The sequence below is a fragment of the Magallana gigas genome, chromosome 8, assembly GCF_963853765.1.
Source record: "Magallana gigas chromosome 8, xbMagGiga1.1, whole genome shotgun sequence".
In the NCBI taxonomy this organism is placed as follows: domain Eukaryota; kingdom Metazoa; phylum Mollusca; class Bivalvia; order Ostreida; family Ostreidae; genus Magallana; species Magallana gigas.
In genome coordinates this window covers 40,366,410-40,390,575 of record NC_088860.1, presented here as the reverse complement: position 1 = coordinate 40,390,575, position 24,166 = coordinate 40,366,410, and the positions used below count along the sequence as shown (strand labels likewise).

General features: G+C 31.2%; 1 protein-coding gene across 2 annotated transcripts in view; it reads right to left on the bottom strand.

Annotated features, from left to right (window-relative positions):
• Positions 1–24,166, bottom strand: part of LOC105332989 (uncharacterized) — a 62,591-nt gene that overhangs the window by 5,501 nt on the left and 32,924 nt on the right. Inside the window, exons 1-15 of one of the 2 annotated variants that reach the window (XM_034471392.2) lie at positions 12,590–12,721; positions 9,928–10,085; positions 7,111–7,254; positions 6,748–6,979; positions 6,247–6,322; positions 4,745–4,912; positions 4,283–4,489; positions 3,753–4,041; positions 3,296–3,446; positions 3,011–3,117; positions 2,532–2,647; positions 1,966–2,063; positions 1,671–1,726; positions 691–881; positions 230–374 (exon numbers count right to left, since the gene is read on the bottom strand). In XM_034471392.2, the coding sequence (XP_034327283.2) occupies positions 230–374; positions 691–881; positions 1,671–1,726; positions 1,966–2,063; positions 2,532–2,647; positions 3,011–3,117; positions 3,296–3,446; positions 3,753–4,041; positions 4,283–4,489; positions 4,745–4,912; positions 6,247–6,322; positions 6,748–6,979; positions 7,111–7,254; positions 9,928–10,021 (2,074 nt within the window). In that variant the 5' untranslated portion in view covers positions 10,022–10,085; positions 12,590–12,721. Of the gene's footprint in view, positions 1–229; positions 375–690; positions 882–1,670; positions 1,727–1,965; positions 2,064–2,531; positions 2,648–3,010; positions 3,118–3,295; positions 3,447–3,752; positions 4,042–4,282; positions 4,490–4,744; positions 4,913–6,246; positions 6,323–6,747; positions 6,980–7,110; positions 7,255–9,927; positions 10,086–12,589; positions 12,734–24,166 lie in introns of those variants that run through there. The other variant, XM_066068886.1, reaches the window with a different exon arrangement.

Here is a 24,166-nt window from a genome sequence, read left to right as displayed (position 1 = left end):
AAAAAATCAAAACAAAACATCCCTCTGAAAATATAAAAATAAAAAAGTAATGGTCTAGGTGCTACTTTTTTTAACGAACATGTCAGATTATGAAGAAAAACAATTTCAAGAATGAAAAATACAATAGCTAAGACTTATCTATCTTTAGGATAACACATAGATATTAAGCTATAGTTTTAAAAAAAAATGTTGATTCTAAGGCACACTTTAAAAAGATTCTACATCTCACTTGCTGTTTTAGACCCCTCATTATCCATTTGTAACTTTTCTACTTGTTTCGACAATTTAAGATTTTCTTGTCGATATCTTAAAATGTATCCACGTTCGCCCGTACGTATTTGAATTCCTTTTATTGATGCCGTTCCATCACTGCTCTAATAAAATATACAAACACCTTTGTAAAAGTTACTCATAATCAATTACAATTATATACAGATATGTATTAGTAAGTCTTCGCAACAAATAAACGACATTTATCCAAATAGATCAGTCATCAAAGAAGTGTTATATAACTGGAATAAAATAATTATAAATGAAACGGGATCAAACATTTAACAATATTATGATTAAACACTTTAACGATAAAAGATGCAACAAAAACTCAAATTCTACATAGCACCACTGACTGCCAAAGCTTAAAAGTCTAGTGATATATTTACGAAAACCAAAACAAATATACATATATTCTACCATAAAATGAGACCACTCGAGTTTCCCGATGCTCTTGTCAGTGAATGCGCTATGGTACCACGCTGTGACGGTTCCGCACGCATGTTTAATCTTGAAGTCGATTATACCTTCGCTACCCTCTAGATTAACTTGGACGCTATAGTTTTTATTCCCATTGCATTGTAATTTCAGACTGATCAAATATGGTCTACCTAATAAGTAAAATTTACCATGATATACAATAATGACAATTGTACAATTTATTCAAAACAAAAATGTACATTCAAATGGCCTATCTACTGCATATGTACCGCAGGACGGAAAAATTTTGAGTTGGGATTGCTAGTTTACAGTCATTAGAATGGAACTATGCGAGAAATATTAATATAGGACGTTTATGTGATAGAATGATTATATCTTCAAATATTTACTGTCACCAGTCTTTGTCTGTGGTAGCATCACGAGTCACTTTTGAAGCCTATAGCTTAATGATTTCTTAAAAGATGAGGGACACAATATTGGCGTGTCCTACTGCATAACATAAAAACCGTATTGGCTGCGCCGCGTAATAATACCTAGCATGTGCTACAGGAATGAAAATTGGTTGTAAAATGTCGTTTTAAAGTGTACAAACCGGAAATAATTTAAAAGTAAGTATTAAGGAATCATTTTTTAAATATTACTATGTGGTGATATTTTTGGTCGGAGCGTGGTCAAATTTAGCATAAAGCCCTTTCGGCTTTATTGAATTTGACAACGTTCTGACCAAAACTATCACCTCATACTGTAATATTCAAACAATATTTCCTTATTCCTTAATTAATTAACATAGCTGGTCTTATAATATATACAATGTACATGATAGATATGTTCTAGGGGTGATATTTACGAAATACTGTCCGAATTTAAAATTTAAGTGTTGCTTGAAATGCATGAAATGCAATATTATTATCAAGAATATTTCTGTTAAAGAATTATTTTAAATAATAATGTTATCTTACTTTTGTATGACCTCAAGAAAATCGACAAACTTGACAAATCGCTTGATGAGGAATATCTACAAAGGTAAATCAAGAGTTGAAATTTATCTTGTTAAAAAATTTCGAACATTGAGAATATCTTAACAAAGGTAATTACATTTGTAGTGAAAAATACGTGGATATGATTTGTCATTCATGGTACTGTAATCTAACATTGAAAAAGCTAAAATATAACAAAATTTCATTTTAGAATATAAATGATTAGTATAAAGAATAATTCGTTTACAATTATGGAAAAACATATATGTTGACCCACTTTTGGCTATCTTTGCCGGAAAACACATCTTGTAATTTATTAATAGGAGCATCATTTACGTCATCAATAAAAGTGTTTCCCGTTAATAAATTTTCACCCTACAAGATGAATAAATCATATATTTACAGAATAAAATACCATGGTTAAACAATTTTACGTGATACGATATATCTAATTAGACAGATATTCAGTCTTATATGAAAATTTTATAATATTCAAAGATTTTTTTATGTAATGTATACAATCTGTATTAATTGTGATCAATTCGGTGGAACTCGTTTATATATTTTTTTAATTAACAAACAATATGTTAATAAAAGACAAAAGCAAAATTAAAAAAAAGTAGATGTATGATTATGATAAAAGTTTACAACCAAACAATTCATCAAATAAACTTATTAACTTGCATGAAATATATAATAGATTGAAATTACTGATCAAAAGATTAATCTTTTTCTATTTAAGCAGAACATGTTGGCTTTAAATGTGATGCACGTGCATGTTCAAATGGGAGCAGTTATATAGTTTATAACACTTATCACATAAGTAATCAAGACATCACATACCTCCACAGTTACAAGTTTGAAGACTTGTCCATAGGTTAGCGGGGTCCCTACAGTGGTAGTGTCATCGTCATTGGACTTAATTTGGAAAAGACCGCCGTAATCCGAAAATGTGTTGACTGAAATTCGAAGAATTCTGTACCTTTATTGCCGATGTAAACATAATTACAGTAGTAACATGTATGCTCTTAAAACAAGTTTGACGTGGTCGCCGCTTTCTGTCAGATATAACATTAACTGCAATCAATGGAAAATGTATATTCCATTTTAATGATGTTGACATCAGGTCCAATTATAGATAACATTACATAACCTAATTATATAACCTACTTATAGATGATGACTTTGATATCATGATATGATAACTTTATGCATTGTCTTGATTGAGGTTCTTGTAATATAGCTCAAAAAGGTCAGGTTATTTGATAAAAAATAAGCCATTAACAATTATTGCTGACTCTGAAAGTATATACTTATGCTACCTGGTACAAGAGGTTTTGTGACAATCCCTTGCATATAGCCAGTTGAGTCGGACAACGATAGGTATTGGTTTGATTGAACATTACTCAAGCTTATAAAATCCCCAAACCTTTGTCAATGAAACAAAACTTGCCATTAATTAAATAAAACTTACAAAAGTATAAACTTAAATGATTTATAAAACTAGGACAATAAACTATATTTTTGTTAGAGAAAACAGGAAATATAGATGCAGAAGCAATAAACATAAAAGAGTGAACACATAGATTATTAGGTTTTTATCTGACTTGATTCCATCGACTGGCAAATTGTCTGTTTGACGTTTACGCCGTGAGCTGAAGGAAGCTTCATCGGGCGGACTACATAATGCCGGAGAAGATGTTTGTTTGCAGTACGCGTATAATGCCGATCTTAAGCAGCGACGTCTTTCAAATAAACCTACAAAATAACACAAAAGAATAATTCTCCAAAGTGTCAGTGCTTATCATCAAATTTTTCTAACTTTAATCATCTGTGTTTTTCTTGCTCCTTGCCTTTGTAAGTTCGTAATCTCAGTGTATATATACTAGTACTAAATATAATTAGAAAAAGATGCATAATGATTTAATTAATGAATTAAAAAAAGAAAATTTAAAGAACAAGATGTGGTTGAGAATTTGGAATATAACGTTACAATGCATCTTCACTGACACTTGTGTACGAAGAAACAACATGCAGATGTAAAATAGATCTAATACAATGTACCGTATGTTAGGTGTTTGAAATACCCAGGCTTCAATAAACTTTCTATTGACGACATCTTGTACTGGATAGGAACAGGCTTCTCGTCAGCAGATCTCGCCCATTCTCGTAAACTCTCGGTATTTCCGGAAGAGAATTTTCCAGATGGGGGATTTCCACCTATGTAGTATTCATATTGCTCTTTGTTTGTGTTTTTTACTTGGTTTATTGCTTCTTCTTTTGATTTTGCCCCGACACTAAATCCACCACCACCCGACGCACCAAACCCACTGAAGGACGCCTCTGCAGCTACCTTAAAGATGGTTAATTATGTGTTTTTAAAATGATAAAATTATAATTACACATTAATAATAGTACAATTTTAAATCAAAGATAAATGTAAACAAACATCAGAATTGTTGCATATTGTAATAATTAATTTTATACATCTTAATCACGAATGTATAATTTACATTCAAAACAAATTAGAAATAGTTTTGTTTTCAACTTTTATCATAACAGTCTTGTTCAAGCCAAAAAAATTGTTTGTTAACCTTTGCGCTGATTCCCTCGGATTCAAGTTTTGATAAGTCCGATTTTAAGAATGTTAGTTGTTGCACTGCCTTTGCACCCATAACAACTTCAGTCGTATAATGTGTGCCAAATTCCCGGATAAGACTTATGTACATTTCTTGCAGAGGACCCGATTCGCAATCATCCATAGGCAGCAGCGTAACTGCCTTTTCAAAGTAATCATTTACCTAAAATATTAACAACATATCTCTCTCACTCGTATACCTGATATAACATCATTACTTAAATAGATTAATTTTTGATATTTTCATAAATGCAATAATATGGTTTTATTTGATGTACATGTAAATGAGTCACGAGACCTTTGACCGATTTGTTTTCTTTTAATTTAAAAAAAAAAATAGTATTCAGTCATTTGTTCGTGTTTCAACATGAACGCTTAAATATAATTTAAATGATCAAATCATACTAGCATAAGTTACCTTTGACGACTTTGAAGTTTCCGACATCCTCGCCCTGTATACGACAGCACGACTGACAACACTCAGTGTAGTTGTTTCCCCTTTTTGAATTTCCCGCGTATTCTTCTGATATGATGCGCTTGCGCTAAAGCTAGCACTGACTCCCCAGCCACTCCCATGACCATTGACCTGTGGTAAAAGTTAGGTTAACAGTTTATAAACTAATAATACATTAAAAAAACTGAATTATAAAAATATGATACTGGAGAAAGAATTAATAAATTATTTTTTGTTACAAAAAAATAAAAGACTACTGTGCATCAAATATTTCATCAATATAAATAACTCTTAAGAGCCAGTACGTTTTCTAAGACGTCATTTATATCAAATATTTAGCAAAAAATATAATTTGGAATCGAGTTTTTACGTACTGAAGAAGGGTATATAGTAATGAAACGGCATAGTGACGATTTTCAAAAGTTACTTTGATGCTTTAATTATCAAGCTTTTCTTAGTGGTCAGTCAAAATTTTAATTAACGTCATTAGTGTAGCTAAAAGAAGTGAGATACAGAACTGACAATTTGTTTTTGCAAAAACATGTGCCATCATTTTGGTTATACATTGCTTCTTGAACAAAAAATACATCAATTTAAAATAAAATGTTAAATAACTAAAATGTTAAATCATGTTCATGAAAATCTGCAGATAGAAAATAAACAAGTAAATAAATTTATTCTAACAAACACACGACACGAGCTTTGTTTACATTACAAAGAAGGGAAGGTGATCTTTGTATCTAGCTTGTAACTTGACAACCGACGTTATTATGTTAGATGAATATTGGGAAATACTTATGTAAAGCATTGTGAACAATAAAAAATGAAAAGTAAAATTCAAAAAGATCGTGTTAATGCCCCATTTTAAGCGATTATAAAGATATTTTGAAAATTATACGATTTAAAATGCTATCTTAGATTTTTTTGGCAATTGATTTACTATTATAATCAGTGATTATGTAAAAAAAAAAAAGATTTTAAAAAATGAAATAAATAGATATAATAAGAGGAGAAACACGCAGAGTTAACTATTATAATATCCTTTTTTTTTTAAACATATGATTATATGACTGCTGGCATGTGGTCGTGCTGTAAATTCAGTTACACTTTATAAACCAGGAATAGACAAATTATAAACTTTACTATGCTAAAAATAGATTGTCATGATTCAATGCAGGCATTGCTATATCCACCATTATGACGTCACAACATCAAAGAACGCCTATTCATATACATAATGAATCAAATTCTTTTATTACTATTTTACTCTTGAATAGTATTAGTTTTGTTTTATTATACTAAACAATCAATGATGTCAGTCGGTACATAGATTCATTTTCCTGATGAAAGTACATCAACCTTTGATTTTATCCTCGGTCGATATACTCTTATCAGTTCATGTATTGACCTCATTAACAGACTATAACTGTTTAATGTGAAGTGTTTGATAGGAGAAAAGAGCGTACCGATGCATCCACACTTAACATGCTCTTATAATCAGACTCTGATTGAACCGTGTGAAGAGAGGATCCAAATTTTGCACTGTAATTTAAACAAATTCATTATCATTCACCAACATATACGTTTATACATATATTTATAGAAAAAAATACATTTCATGATGTTCACACATATATCTTGCCATGACATCTTGTAAAACATTTACGTATTTGTGTATAAACACCATCTAAATTTTTTTGTCAGTTAACATAATATCTTATCATAACGATTTGCAGAATCCACATTGCCTGTAGGTCCTAACAAAGAAAAATATTGTTCATTTAAATTCATATTATATGCTTTGTAGACATCCTTTTTATAGGGTTACATAAATGCATACGTGTTTCAAAAATGATTTTTTCCCTAACGGTCTGTTTATTAATAATGATTATGTTTGTTACATTCAGGAAATACTAATTACTATTAATTGCACACTCAACCATTTATCTCTATCAAGCACTATATACCTGGATTCAGAGATCACGTCTACGTTGTCTGGGATTCTATAATTTCCGTCCGCCGTGAATTTGTAAGTGTAGGGCAAGTCCATTATTGGGAGACGAAAACCTTGATCAACAACGCCATCATCGCTGAGGGGATTTCCCTTGAACAAGTCGTAGCCACGCCCTATGTATCCAAGGTTGTAACGGGACGTGGTAGCAATGAACGGCGTTTGGGCTTCATAATATGCCCTAGTCGCTTAAACAAAAACATACGATCTTTTTTTATGCACATATAGAAAGAATAACGTAATGCAGTTTGTCGTCGACCTACACTTTGCAATGAGGAAGGAGTAATTAAAAACATTCCAAGGCATTGATAATTTGTACCTTTTGCCCCCCTTTCATCAGCTTCCCGTGCTTCAGCTGCCGCGAGTTTTTCGGGAAGTCTCGAATGATAACTGGCATTCATCATGGTTGTCGAAAGCTGAAGTTGCTGGACACGAAACCCATTTAGGAGCTCATCCACAGTAACTATACGTAGAAAAAAGAACACACTTGTTATCGTTTTGCAAAGACATGAACCACTTCTACCAAATTATCAGTCAGTGCATTGTGTTTGAATTCGTGATTTTCTGTCAAAGAAAACATGCTTGAGATGACAAAGAGGTTAACTAATGTAATGAATTTAAACACTATATTTCAATGTTTTAAAACTGTTATATTAAACAAAAAGTCAACACTGGTTTGTATAGAAAAACCCACTTAGGGGCATATACAAAATTGTCTTTACATGTGTATAGCAAAGTCGGGGATAATGATCTATATATAAATTCCTTAATATAAAAAAATGGCCTTAAACATAAAAGCGTAATAATTATCTAGTTTTACATTTCTCAGAATAAAACGTTTTGAATTTATTATAATTTATCTTTGTAGTGTTCTAAAATTAAAGTAGACGTTTATTATGGACCCAGCAAAAACGTTTATGTCTTAGTGTTTCAATTGTTATATTTTGTGTCGAATACGTTTGTTTTTATTCATTACGTGAATGGGATTCAATCAAACGAATAAAGATTTCTTATGTCAAAAATTGTTTTCTCTAAGGCTTGCATTTAATTCAACAGTTGTTTTAGTATTAAGAATGACAAACTATGAAGACATTTGAATTAAGGACGATAGACCTAATTCTGTCTGCGCAAATATATCGCGCACCTAACGGCAGTGATCGTTAAGAACATTAAGTTCTCAAAATTACGTCACAATCACTAACATGCAATGAAAACAATCGCTTATGATGCAAATATATAGCTGTTCGACGTCATTAAAACCCAATTTATTTAGAGCAAGTAGTGGCCGACCTTGCTTGATTTACCATGCTAAAATACGTTTTTCAACATTATTTAGCATGCACAAAATTCTTTAGGGGATGTCGAGTACTGTAGTGAGTCTTACATAAGCTCAAAAAATACATAACCATCTACAAAATTTAGTTACATGTAATAAAGTTTGAGCCAATGAACAAATCATTTACATTTTGACCCCTTTAAAACTCGTATTGAAAAAGAGACAAATTGCCTATGTGCTTAAAACTTGAGGTATTTTATCATTCACTAATGATTAGCACACTCTTATAATTGTTTGTTTCATAAAACAACATCGTTATAATGCACATATATTTTTTTTCTTAGAGTTTACGCAATACTTCTAACGAAAATTGAAGAAAAATAAAGACAAAACGCACTTTGGCATGTGCCCCCGAAAAAAAACGAAGTCGATGACAGGGTCATTTTTTTAAAATGATATTAATTAAAAATCATTGCATAAGTGTCCTTTTTCAATCAGAATAGAAAATCTATTGCATTTAATTTTAAAAAATTATATTTCTCTCACAAAAACTCTTTTTCCCATTATATTCAATTGAAAAAAGAAAAGGTAATACAAACATTTTTTTTAAAATGGTACCTACTAAAAATCCAAAAAATATAATTCAATTTTAATGTTATTTTTGATTGATTTTAATAGATATTTCTTAACTCTAACTCATATAAAATTTTAATAAAAACCACTATGAAAGAAGAATTGGGCCCGCCGTCCTTATAAAGAAAAATAAAATTGTAAACTATATTGGTTCAAATTGTGTAAAAAATATTTTGACTTGATCGAAACCTTACAGACAAAACCGTGAACACGTGCTAACCCTTTTTATATATGGGTCTGGAAGTGGTTTTATGGCGTATCGTGTTGTTGATATAGACGGCCTCGATCGCGTCTTGGGAACTTGTTGGGGACTAGTATACAATCAATTAATCTGTTACCCTTTGTTATTCACGCATCGCATATAAAACGTTTGTAATTTAAAAAAAAAATATTCTTCAAATGAAGTCAATTATAACTTACAAAATTTGCATTTAAACCGTTAAAATCCAGGCAACTTTTTTCTCCTTTCTGATGAATTTTTACTAGTATACAAACGGTAACCTTTTGTAATAACTAATATATGTAAGAAATCATTAAGGCAAGAACTAACTTGTGTTTTGGTTTGAAGATAGGAAAATGAACATTTGTTAAAAGGATTATGATATCTGAAGTTTTCCTTTCGTCTTATCAACATTGTACACTTGTGGGTTTTATTCTCTCTGTTCTGAATGGTATATTTTTATTTGCCCAACTTTTTGTAGCTGGCTTTTATGTGAACGGCGCTCTGTCTTTCTATTATACTAGTTTTGGACATCTACAGTAATACTATTAAAAAATAGTTGACCAGGATCTGATTGAAAAAAAAATAATGTCACAAAAAATGATAAATTTCTAAATATCTTTGAGGAGGATTGCACAATTGGTAACTTTAATTCAGAAATAAGGAATCATTCTTTGAGTACTATGAGGTGATAATTGTGGTCGGGGCGTGATCAAATCCAAAAAGACCCGAAGGACTTTATGATAGAATTGATCACGCCCCGACCGAAATTATCACCTCATAATATTAAAAAAATGATTCCTTATTACTCATTTTTTTATAATTTAAAAGACGTCAATGACAATTCGTTATCAGAATACAAACATAGATAAAAAAAAAACTAACGCAATTCATCACAAAGCATTTAATAAACCGTCTTATTTACATCTAGAATTAACAAAGTAGAAAAAAGAACGGACAAGACGAATTACTCGGCCCTAAAGGAAAACTAAATAGCAAACACTCACGTGAAGCTAGACTTGTATTGACTAATTGCAAATCAACCGGAATACACAGTCCCAGGAATATCAGGACAGACAGCATTCCCTTCAGACCATGCATTGCCTGGCTTTCAAATTGAGTCTGTGAACGTGGAAGTAATTCTCTTTATATATACTACTTGTATCTGTGAAATAAAAATATAATATTCATGATTGAAATCCTCTGTACAGAATTAATTGCCATTGCAGGAAATTATATAAATGATTTGAAGATACAATTTTGCCAACTTCCCTAACGGCACAAAAACCCAAATTTATATAATTAATGATACTTCAAATGAATTTTTTAAAGCGTATGCTATGAATTTCTAACAAAGTTTCGCATATAAAAAGGAACATATTTTTGTTTGTTTTAATTTTAAATGTAAACAATTCAAAACTTAAAAAGCTCACTTATATATATATATATATATATATATATATATATATATATATATATATATATATATATATATATATATATATATATATATATATATATATTTATATTTTAGCAAGTTGATAAATCTTGTTGTTTATCATCTTATTTAAAGTTCGTTAAAATTGAATTACTTGCATTTACTTCTCATTCAAATCATAAAATAATTCCGCCTAATTTTTAACTAACCTACGAGAAAAAAAATAGTAACCGCTAAGAAATTCACATTTTATTCTAAACCTTTATTTGTATAAAGACAATTTTTAGCCGGGCTCTGCTGAAAGCAGACTCCTGGCTATAGGCAGGCAAATCGCCAATGTTACTATAAATAGCACAAATAAACAAAAAACCAAACAGCGTCAAGGTAAAGCTTCCGCTATATCAAATAGTTACACAAAGAGCCACGTTTTGTCAAAAGTGTTGGCAGTTTGTTTCTTTTTTTAATTTGTAAGAATTGTCTATCTTTTTTAGTTTTCTTATTAATAACGTGTTTTTAAAACATAACTATGCATTTTGGACACATACAATGCGCATGAATTTCCATGAACTACTTTGCTGCGCGATGAAGAAACGGGAATTGAATATATAATGCTTGTTGGAAAATTCAAGGCAGCAACTGTTGAACTTTTTTGCTTTTACTAGACGGACATATTTTTTGTTTATAGCCGCTTACAAATTTGGTCGCTCTCTGATGCTTCGCCGAAATTAAAAGCATGAGAGAGAGAGAGAGAGAGAGAGAGAGAGAGAGAGAGAGAGAGAGAGAGAGAGAGAGATTTTCAGTCTTTAGTACACAATATGCATAAAGACACACCAAAAGAGCCCGACTTTCAGTACTTCAGTACTTTGATTTTCAGTTGAAACCATACCCATTTTCTCATAGAACCTTAATTTATTTACAGACGTCAGCAGGCCCGACAGCAAGATATTAACATGTCAAGAAACAGAGAATATCACTATTTATTTTTCAAAAAATAGGATTGTACACAATTTAATCACATTCACTTCCAGTTAGTTTAATGCCTTGTTATACAATATTCAATAGAATGATTAAGATATATGTAATAAATTTAATTTCACCAAATAAATTTTTCAATATTTAAAACTCTATAAAACAAAATGAATGCTCTGTTTGTCAAAGACCACAGTCCGTCGACTGTACGTTAATCGACTTATCTACTCAGATTAACAGACAGTCCCATAACGTCAAATATCAAAGACTTTAGATTTTTGATATCTTGAAATTTTTAATGGTTACCAGATTTTTGTGATCAGATTAAGAATACATCCAAACGTATATTAGGTGCATCATACTGAGGAACGGGAAATATTTATTTGTGAACAAATATTGGGGTTTTAGCAGCGATAGTTCAACATTGAGGCTATATCTAAACAGCGAAAAAGAAAATTCAGCATATTTTAAGCTTTTATTTATTATTAATTATTTTTTAATTAATGAATACATGAAAATAAATTTAACAAATTAAGGAAGTTGAAATCTATAATAAGGTATATACATCATTCCTTTGAACTCGGTATCTGTCACAGACCATACGATGAGAACGCACATTTTATTATTTCGGAGAAAAACAAACTGCAACTTCGAGTTCTTTCCGGCAGAGCTCGATATATCACATCATATTATTGTATTATCATAATTGTGTGTTAAAACTATTTGTTAAATGCCATCAAATAAAATATGAGAAAGTTAAGTGTATGCTCTAGCTTTTATTTCAGGTATTTAAGGTTCATTTAATAATTTCAATTTTAAATAATTAGGGATAAAATGCTGTTTCTAATATTAGGTAAAATGGATAGTAGCCCTTAATAAATCGACAGGATATCATTAATCATTACACTTGAAACCAGCATTTATAAGGCACTTTAAAAAACGTCTAGAAAATTAAGGACCCTTACTTGACTAAATGGACCTCATTAAATTCATTATGTTTTCGTACAGAAAGTGGAAAAAATTATAAGGTCAAAATTTAATATTGTTTTACTATTTTCACTGATGATGGATTGTCTGTCAACATATTTCAAAACTATGCTTTTAAGAAAAAAAGAATTCATGATTTCATAATGATTTGAAATAATTTTCCTTACATTAAAACGAATTCAGGGATTAAGATTTGGTGTCATTATTGTAAACTATATCAATTTTCAAGGAGGAAGGAGTAATTAAAAACATTCCAAGGCATTGACAATTTGTACCTTTTGCTCCCCTTTCATCAGCTTCCCGTGCTTCAGCTGCCGCGAGTTTTTCGGGAAGTCTCGAATGATAACTGGCATTCATCATGGTTGTCGAAAGCTGAAGTTGCTGAACACGAAACCCATTTAGGAGCTCATCCACAGTAACTAAACGTAGAAAAAAGAACACACTTGTTATCGTTTTGCAAAACTTGAACCACTTCTACCAAATTATCAGTCAGTGCATTTTGTTTGAATTCGTGATTTTCTGTCAAAGAAAACATGCTAGAGATGACAAAGAGGTTAACTAATGTAATGAATATAAACACTATATTTCAATGTTTTAAAAATGTTATATTAAAGAAAAAATCAAAACTGTTTTGTATAGAAAACCCCACTTATATTAGGGGCATATACAAAATTGACTTTACATGTGTATAGCAAAGTCGGGGATAATGACCTATATATAAATTCCTTAATATAAAAAAATGGTCTTAACATTAAAGCGTAATAATTATCTAGTTTTACATTTCTCAGAATAAAACGTTTTGAATTTATTATAATTTATCTTTGTAGTGTTACAAAATTAAAGGAGATGTTTATTATGGACCCAGCAAAAACGTTTATGTTTTAGTGTTTCAATTGTTATATTTTGTGTCGAATATGTTTGTTTTTATTCATTTCGTGAATGGGATTCAATCAAACAAATAAAGATTTCCTATGTCAAAAAATTGTTTTCTCTATGTCTTGCATTTGATTCGACAACTGTTTTAGTATTAAAAATGACAAACCATGAAGACATTTGAATTAAGGACGATAGACTTAATTCTATTTGCGCAAATATATCTCGCACCTTACGGGAATGATTGTTACGAACATTAAGTTCTCAAAATTACGTCAAAATCACTTACATGCAATGAAATAATCGCTTATGATGCGATATATAGCTGTTTGACATTTAATCACCTTCACTTCCAGTTAGTTTAATGCCTTGTTATACAATATTCAATAGAATGATTAAGATATATGTAATATCAAAGTACTGAAAGTACTGAAAAGCGCTAACCTAGCTTGGTTTTAAGAAAATTTACTGTGTGCAAGCGTAGGCGGAAATGAGCCTTATTGAAATTTTGGTTTATGTTTAATGAATATCAGTTTAAAGTATCGAAGGCCAGATTTCTTTAAATATATGTTACTTTCTTAAGATGATGTGTATTAAAGCTGAACACGACTTGTATATGGATACTTGCCTGAAAAAAGATATGTTAAAATCACAAACTATACCTTTTGAACAGTTATTTATCACAGTTTTTGACATTTTCTTGCAAAGAATCGATTTTATTTTTCTATATTTTAGCTTCTGAATACGCACTATATTTATTCATCACTGCGTAGCATCCCGTGATGATGTACGTAAGCCCCGCAAACCAATCGTATCTACTCGGCCATTTCCGTCACCCAGATAACTGGTTCCCTATACCTCTTACCAGTTTAAATGATGTATATTTCTGCTCATAGAGGGCAGTTATTCCTTGCACCGGAAATAGAAGTCTAACGACAATAAAGCGCTGAGCTATGCTTAGCGCTTTAAAAATTAATTTCACCAAATGAATTTTTCAATATTTAAAACTCTATAAAACAAAATGAATGCTCTGTTTGTCAAAGACCACAGTCCGTCGACTGTACGTTAATCGACTTATCTACTCAGATTAACAGACAGTCCCATAACGTCAAATATCAAAGACTTTAGATTTTTGATATCTTGAAATTTTAAATGGTTACCAGATTTTTGTGATCAGATTAAGAATACATCCAAACGTATATTAGGCGCATCATATCGAGGAACGGGAAATATTTATCTGTGAACAAATATTGGGGTGATAGCAGCGATAGTTTAACATTGATGCTAAACAGCAAAAAAGAAAAATCGGCATATTTTAACCCTTTAATTATTATTATGATATTTTTTTTAATTAATAAATACATGAAATAAATTTAACAAATTAAGGAAGTTGAAATCTATAATAAGGTATATACATCATTCCTTTGAACTCGGTATCTGTCACAGACCATACGATGAGAACGCACATTTTATTATTATTATTTCGGAGAAAACAAACTGCAACTTCGAGTTCTTTCCGGCTGAGCTCGATATATCGCATCATATGTATTATCATCAATGCATGTTAAAAATATTTGTTCAATGCCATCAAATAAGTATGAGAATATATCACATCATATGTATTATCACCATTGTATGTTAAAAATATTTGTTAAATGACATCAAATAAAGTATGAGAAAGTTAAGTGTATGCTCTAGCCTTTATTTCAGGTATTTAAGGTTCATTTAATAGTTTTAATTTTAAATCATTAGGGATAAAATGCTGTTTCTAATATTACGAAAAAGGGATAGTAGCCCTTAATAAATCGACTGGACATCATTTCACTTGAAACCAGTATTCATAAGGCACTTTAAAAACGTCTAGATAATTAAGGACACTTACTTCACTAAATGGACCTCATAAAATTCATAATGTTTTCGCACAGAAAGTGGAAAAAATTATAAGGTCAAAATTTATTATTGTTTTACTATTTTCACTGATGATGAATTGTCTGTCAACATATTTCAATACTATGCTTTTAAGAGAAAAAAGATTGGATGATTTCATAATGATTTGAAATAATTTTCCTTACATTTAAACGAATTCAGGGATTTAGATTTGGTGTCATTGTTGTAAACTATATAAATTTTTTTATGAAAATTATCTTTAAGATAATCACCCTCAAAGTGTAATATGGATATTTGCACAATTTACTGTTGCGTTAATGTAGCAGTATCCAATAGTTTTGTGTAGGATACCTCTTTCATTAGACCCAAGAGCTTGCCCGAGTTAAAGTGTTCCTGTCAAGGTTTGATAAAAGAGCTATACTACTCACAGCTATTGTTCAAGTGTTTTGAGAGCGGATATTTCAACGTACGTTAAATAGTTGCATTATGAAGTTAAAGCAACGTACAAATGTAAAGCTTTTGATGTGACGTAAGAAATTAGTGAAAATCTACTTAGATTTAATTGTTATACAGTGTTTATAAACGTATTACAAAATACTCCTAATTAAGTTACTCCATTTTAAATATTGTAATTTTGTCACAATTGTCCAAAGGCTAAAAATGTAGAACTTTGCAGAACAGGAGACTTTCTTTGTAAACCACTAACGTCTTTAGCGGTAAAGCTGACATGGAGCAACCTAGTACATTGCATAATTTTAAAGATCAGCAGTGTTTTAGTAGTGATTGGCCTGCATCTTCTAACCAATTACCCACTTAATGTATTTGAGCTACAAGCTGTATATGAGGAACTTAATAAATTTTTAATAATAAAATTCATAAAAAATTAAAAATGATTTTTATATATACTGATAATGTTTATTTAAAACTTACAATGCTAGTTAACAAGAGAACAACAAAATTACCTTTTTTTATTTGGAATCAAAGTTTAATACTATGGAAATATATAATTCAGTTATGTAAGTTATCATCGCTCTAATTAACATCGTTTGGGTTTTTTCCGAGTTGTAATTTACATGAAAAAGTCAACATATATTTATAATATAAAAATTATAAGAAAAATGATATTACATGAAGCAGAAACTGGCGCCATCGGTTATGTCATAGTATCCCGAAAGGTCGATAGCACATTTCATACCACGGAAAATTGCTTTGCAATTTCTAAACAAGATTCACCTGTAAAACAGCCATTTACATGTAATCTTCCAAACTTAAAAGAAACCCCCATTTTAACAGACAAACGTTAGTTCAAATAATGTCTAACTACTTTAAAATTTGTGAAAAATAGTACCACAATAGTGGGGCTACAATGGACAATAAGTATTTTTTCGTTCCTATAAGTTGATTTTTTTTCTCGCTCCTGAGGTAACGTAATCCTCAAGCTTTTTGAAATATTTCCTTTTATTATTCTAAAAATCATTTGTCATTTTAAAAAATGTACGAGTTTGCTATGACGGTTAACTCCTATTGTGACGTCAGCAAACCTGTAAGCTATGTTAAATGTTACTATGTCAGCTTTTGAGTATGATTTTGTTATGAATGAAACGATTATTCTGGGAATTTGCAGTGATTCAAAGAACGTAAAAAAAACACCTTCCACAGTGCTTGAACTTACTGTATTTGATTAAAAAAGGCATGGGACGCGAGAACTGTTGAAGACATATTATTTACTTAAATCTGTTTACTACCTATTTTTCAATCTCCGACTTATCGACTAACCGACGGCTTGAAATGCTTTTGAAAAAATAAGATTATTGTAAACTATATAAAATAGTTTTTCTTCCGGGTGCCAAAATAAGAATGTAAACGATTATAGACAAAGGCGTAAACACTTTTCCATCTATTGAGATATGTTTTTGTTCATCAATGGTCAATCCGTTTAAAAAAAAGAAATGAATAATTTTTCTAGCAAACATATTTTTAGAATAAAATACTAAATCTTAAATGCTATAGATTGAAAGAAGTACGTTTTAGGGCGTGTTTGTAATTTATATTTCAATGCAGTTGACATTTTTTAAATACATACACATTTTAAGGACTGTTAAGGTTTACTTACGTAAACCGTACGTAACTTACGTAAACTTAAGTACGGGAAATGTTAACTATGACATCACACAAAACAAGTTGTCAAAAATGCTAAGAAATAAAGTATTTTTCGCAGCACTGTTAAAGCTGGCCTTGAAAATATCAGCGGATTCAAACGTTCATAAAACGATGCATCTATTATTGCAAAATATTTATGTAAAATTATATTATTATGATATATATGTGATACATGTATTAAATGAAACAGTGTAGTAAATGCTACTTTGTATGATACTTAGTGTGGTCCCCTGAATTCATAGGCACGTGACGTGTTTGATAATTCTCCCGAATGGAGGCCTTAAACAAATTTCAATATTACAAGGGCATACCCTTATTTGAATTAAAATTCAAATGATGATTTAACTTTACTCTTCTGGTAGATTATAAAAAGTGTTGTGCCTTGCATAGAGCTCATCATTTATTATAATAAATATGGAAGAAGTGATCCGGTAAGAAATTATATGAACTTCTCTTAATAAGATAGGTTTTTATTGATTTATCAAAGCAGCAGTACCACGTTTTAATTAATTAATCATTCCCTTAATTTATATCCAAAGATCGAAATGATCTGTTAAGTGTATGCCTTTGTTTAAAAGTGGATTTAGATAGGCTTTCCGATGTTAAACACATCGAACTTCTACATTAAACACCCTAGAATAGAAATAATGCACGCTCTAAAAAATAATCACATGTCGAATCAAAACAAGTATAAGAGATAGGATTTAATGGTATAATAATTGTTTTATAATAATAATGCCCTTTCAATTTATAAAATGCATTTTTCCATGTTAAAAATTGATTGATCCGCCTCTCTCTACACAAAATATGCGTGAAAATTTACAGTATAACGTCACATCGACAAGTGCACAGCGATAAGTTAGCTGTGTATATTTATCGTTGTTGGACTTATTTGAATACAAAGTTGCACACATAGGTAATTTTAATGTAGTTGAATGTTTTCGTAACCATAACAATTGGAAAATACTTTATTCATTAGCATTTTTGACGACTTGTTGTTTTGTATGATGTCGTAACATTTCCCATACCTTCTGGTCGGTGCAACCACAAAATAAACCTGAACAGTGCTACGATTGTTATGGGTACGAAATCATTAAACATGAAACAATATTTATTCAAGTTTTTTTAAATTAATGAATTAGATAAAAAAAAACCTGAAGTATTATGTGTGCTCTATTCATGTAATTTTATTTTAATCTCTTTCACTGCATTAACTTGCATACCTGTTAACTCTTCGCATTGCGCGGGAGACCCTCGCAAAACGGCAAAAAAAAATCTAAAATCACCCGCATCCAACCAATTTCTCCGCATAAGACAAAATTTTTCCGCAAACGTATTTGTCTCCCCAAACAACCCACCTTTACCAACTTCTAAATCTTAACATGCAAATTGCAACAACCCCTGAGGGTTTCTCTGTGATTTTGGCCTTAGAAAACGGCTATGTAGTTTGGATATCTCAAAATCCCTCCAAGTTCTGTCCTCCGTGATCATAGTACGATATGTTTTTGTCTAGTTTACTTTTTACGATTACTTTCGGATTGACTTAAATCAGTTACGTATTTTGTACTGCATAGTTCTTAATTTATAATTAAGTTCTGAATTTTTCAAACAAGCAAATGATACCTAGAAGTGGTCGTTTCTAAAAGTAATAAGCAGCTAACGCTCTTAAAAATAATGAGTTAATAATTTTTTATTTCTCTACTGCATCTACTTTAAGAATAAAAAATCCCAAATAATACCCATGATACCAATTTCTTTATAGTTTCACAAAGATAATTGAAAAATGTAAACTTAGACATACTTTACTACACTTTTTTTTTTTAAAGATTTACGCTTCTCACTTATCTCAAAGTTTATGTAATTTACGCATCATCCAAAATTCTCTTTTTCTGAATGCTAATCTGAGCCTTCTCGTGTTTTCTCTGTTTTTGGTGCGCTACCTATCATTCCATTTCATCACCTAATTGTCTACAGACTTTTCCAGGTTTTTTTTCCCGATTACGACAATAAGCACACGGCGGGTATGACCGGTCAGCAGAGGATGCTCACTCCTCCTAGGCACCTGATCCTATCTCTATCTTTCTGAAGGTCCGTGTTGCTCTGCTTTGAATTTGTATTTCGTTTTATGCATTTTTGAGATGGTTGACGATTTGTTATTTTAATTGTTTTTTTATTTAGATACATGTGTCTAAATTATTCTTATTATGAGCCGGACTGTTTTATTTTTTGCAGTTCCTTAACACTTTTAAAGTTTGTTAGAGAAATAAAATGTTTATGCTACTCAAAAGAGGAGTGAATGAAAACAAAATATTTGGGCCAAACATTAACCCCTGAGCATGCCTGAAAGTTTCCAACAGGCCAATAAAAAACCCAAGTTTCATTCAAAACAGGTTTTATTGTTAGAATATGAATAAAATATCAGCATAAAGAACAGATTTACCTGATACTGGCCATCTTAAAACAAAGAAGATGAAGTATTAAGTCAGATATTTGCTTTAAACTGACCAATTGGTAAAAGTGAGAAAAAAATCGACCGAACAGTCCTCGATCAGATCTGAGTTCAACATCGTAGCTTCTAACCTTGTTCCTAGAATAAATATCTATTGAACGCACCGAATGAAATAACTGCTTAGCCCTCATATTTTTCAAGATCATAGCTGCTAGGTCGAAACCAGCTCCTTCGATCTTGAACACAGTAAAGTTCGGTCCTTCTTAGAATGGGTAGTTTTTAACATATCTCCTTTACTATAAGAGTTGTTCTAATCTTCCTAGATTGTTTCTTGTTATTTATCATTCACATATGCATGGATATATGCACATTCTCTGCTATTTGCGTGGACCCTGAGGTCAACGCAGAAAATATATAAGCGAGGTTAATCCGGATGCTATGGGGAAAATTCAGCCTGCGCATGAGCTAGCCTGGTTCCTGTGCGTAATGGGTAGCTCAGGGAACCAGGCTAGCACACGTTTATCTGAATCGGGATCGGGATTCCGTGCCATTTGCACACATAAGTTCAAAGGCGCTGTAATTGTAAAGTTGTCGGTAAACAGTACAGAAACAAAGTATTCCTTTTAAAAAAATGATTGGCATGTGATATGAACTATCAGTGTCATGAAATAAGTTAATGTTATGCCGAAACTACAACATGCATCAAATAACATAATTTGCAATGTTTTGTTGTTTTCCGAATACACAAGTAACTTAACTTTACTTTTATAGTAGGCGAGGCTAGAGAACTTCCCGATTAAATTTTTTAAGAAAAATGCATCATATGAATATGAACTTTTTAATTTACACAAAGCTGTCACTGCATAGTTAACAAAGTAGTGCGAATCGTAATGTGTGTGCAAATACATGTAGTAGAATTCACCGAATGCCTGAAACTATACATGCAAACTTAATTCATAGATAGATCATAATTCTTTTAGAAGAAAGAATCCTTTAAATTCTAAGAGAAAAAGTCAGGGCTCTACATACATGTTTACGTAATACAACGTACAAATTTAGTGGTTAAAAGCAGAGGGCTAGAATCGGTGGAATCTCTGATAATCTTAAGGCTTTCAAGTTTTCGTTAGAAACACATGCAAATGGTCCACGTATTGTAGTCCTTTTTTTAAAGGACAGCAACTTGTTTAATATATACCGTTCATTTTACTGATATTAAATACGTCCTTAACAATGCCAGAGTACTGTCGGACAGGTACATATGCCAAAAATGTTTTCAGGTGTGTTTGTGAATTTACATCTGAATTAAATATGCTCAGAGTTTGAAACTCTGAAGATTACTGAAATTATGAACATGTGACACGTTATATATTGCAAAGAACAATGGACAGTTTCAGACATACTCTGCCCTGTTTTTGAGTGATTATTAAAAATATCACTAGCTATTAACATGCAAAATTTATTCACACGAGAATATGTATAAATTAAGTACTTATAAAGAATAAGCTGATAAGACTTTTACAGGGCATTGTTGACGTCATTAACAGTGCATTTTCCTGTACTTTTTATCACTCTGAGCATTAGACACCAATTCCTCAGTGTTTTTTTTAAAGGACATGGTCACGATTTTGGTCAAATTCTATTTTTCTGTTTTTATTATTTACAAATCTTTAGAAATGCATTTCTGATGATCAAATTAAATTTTAGAGTCGGTCTTTAATTTTAAAGCAAGATACAGAGCTCACAAATCTGTATCGTGTAAACAAGGCTCGTTCCCTGTTTTTGTTTACAAAGGTTCAATATGCCAATAAAAAAACCCTTTTTCAATCTGATTTTTCTATCTTCTTATTCATTTTAAGCATAGATATACAGTTCCTCACGTTTAACACATTAGTTTTAGGTCTAGAATTGATATGTTAACTTTAACAACTAAAATATAAACAAAAGGTTTGTTTACATGGCAGAGATGTGTAAGCTCTGTAACTCGCTTATAACTCAACAAATGACACTCAAATTTTGGTTGCCTATTAAGAATGCCTCATTGAAGCATTGTACACATTTAAATCGGAAAAACAATTTTTGACCAAAATCGTGACCATGCCCCTTTAAATAGAAAACTACGTTCGCAGCTGTGACCCTTGATGATACTCACATTATAGCTTGATCATGTAATATCACATAAAATTTATTAATTTCGTTGTTGGCGACGGTTTTGAGAACATTTTATCATCATGTGAATCCAGCATCCTACATCCAGCTAAAGCTCATTAACCAGACCTACATATAGAAATATCAACTTTTTGACCTATTAGATGCTACAATTCATATCATACATAGCTAAGGATACTGAGAAAATACATAATTGCGTATGCGATACAGCGTTTTCTCACAATTCCCGTACAAACTCGCCGGGCTAATACATATCTTCCAGGGTTGTGTGAGATCCGTACATTGTACCATTCCTATTTTAGAAGTCAATTAATATTTCCGCTTCAGTGCTAAAATCGTAGTTTGGCAAACGGTTTTAGATGAACCATGGAATTGCAATGTATTTGAAATTAATTAGATATTTGTGATCAAAGTTTAGCCGAATGGCGAGAAAACTACTTGAGCTATTTTTGATATGATTTATTTAATTTTAACTGCGATATTGCAGGTATTGATCAATTAACACCTTAACATAGTTGGTAAAACTGTTGTCCACTTGCACATGTTGTTGTGCAATGGCACATGATCAAAATGATTTAATGTCAATTTTATGTCATAAGATGCAAATTGGCTTGAAAAAAATTGTGGTAGTTTGTCATGCATTATAATAAGCTTTACACAACATATTCAACCAAAAACGCAGATTTACAAATAACACTCACTCTGCTTCTTGAAGAAAAATGATACAAGTGCCGAAACCTTTTTTTAAGGATATCAAGAATAATTAGCCAGCCTCTTAAAATAGCAATGACAAGAGGTCAAAGTCATTAATGCTGTAAGTACTGTAAATTTACAAAATGTTGTTGAATTGTTTAAAATGACAATATATTTTGTATCCAACATATTAAACATTTCATCTTAAAAAGGGTAGATATCGCATATTGTAGTCCTCAATAAAGACAGTTAATGTGTAATACACATACCCATCAATTTTCCATGATACAGTCAATTTACGTATCACCACTCTCTCAAACTGATGATTTAGAACACATTAAAAACCGTTTGTATTTAAGCGCATCTGAAAAAAGTTCTTTTTACAATAGCTTTTTCGTATAAGTAAACGTCATATTATTGAATTTAAATACTAGAAAGTTCAGTTATTAAAACTTTTAAAGGAAGGGTAAAAAAATTATCATTGAAATAGTAACTTGATCTAAAGAGCCAAATCACCTGTCGTTGCCAAACATGGGCCATCAGATCAAACTCGATGTGATCTGACCCACTTGTTAAAGTTACTTTTATATTTATATATAAGTATCGATAATGTGGTATCGAGAAACGGACGGAAGACCTGTTTGTTGTCTGCAACGAGATCAGATCTAGTTATTAATATTTTTTATCACGGGGACTCGTGGACAGACTCCTTGTTGTGTCACTATCCGTATTTAGTCAACATAAACAAAACCAAAATTGGTTTTAATTTAATAATCAGTTAAATAACTTAATATTTGAATTCTAAAAAATTGACACCTCCATTTCTCTCGGATTGAAACAGACCGGGGTGGTTTGGTATTTCTAAATCTTCGTTCTTCCACTTTTCTAAAGAAATATGGAAGAAAATACTCGGCGGGTGTAAATATATCTAAATTTGTCATTTTAAATTTGTTAATACATGTAACCCCAACAAAAATCGTATGTTTGTTTATTCAGTTCTTGTACACGTACATGTAGCCGTATAAATGGTCAATGCAACACAGCCACTTCTATAGAAATACGGGAGTAATGCACTAGATCGATACAACCGAGAGTTGACCGAAAACAAATTCACAAAACTTACGACAATCATTCCGTTGCATATTTTAGTCAAATTGAAGGAGCATTAAATATCATGCATGCCAGATGATTAGAGAGATAAGAGAGATAACTCACGATAAATCTCATTCTTATCATATTTTTAGAATAATGATTCAATGCTAAATTTCTGTTCCGAAATAAGCTTGTGATGATCCAAAGATGATGACCTAATGCCCCTGCTCCCCTTCCCGGAATTTCAAAACTATAAACGATCCTGATGGTCATACTCAACTAAGTCCTTGTATTTATCTTTGAACCATTTTAACAAAAGCTTGGACTTTAGGTAGTTGTGTCAAACAGCAACGTGACGTAGACCTGTCATTTCGGCCACTCAGCCATGGCTCTTCAAAAACAAGCATTCTGAGAGTATTGCATAAGCAATACACGTCCCCTACAGGTTTGTAGAAATTTGTGAAAATAATGCACTGTTATGCAGAATATCATTCTTACCGTCTCCTGTTTCCGAATCAACAGACCAATCCTA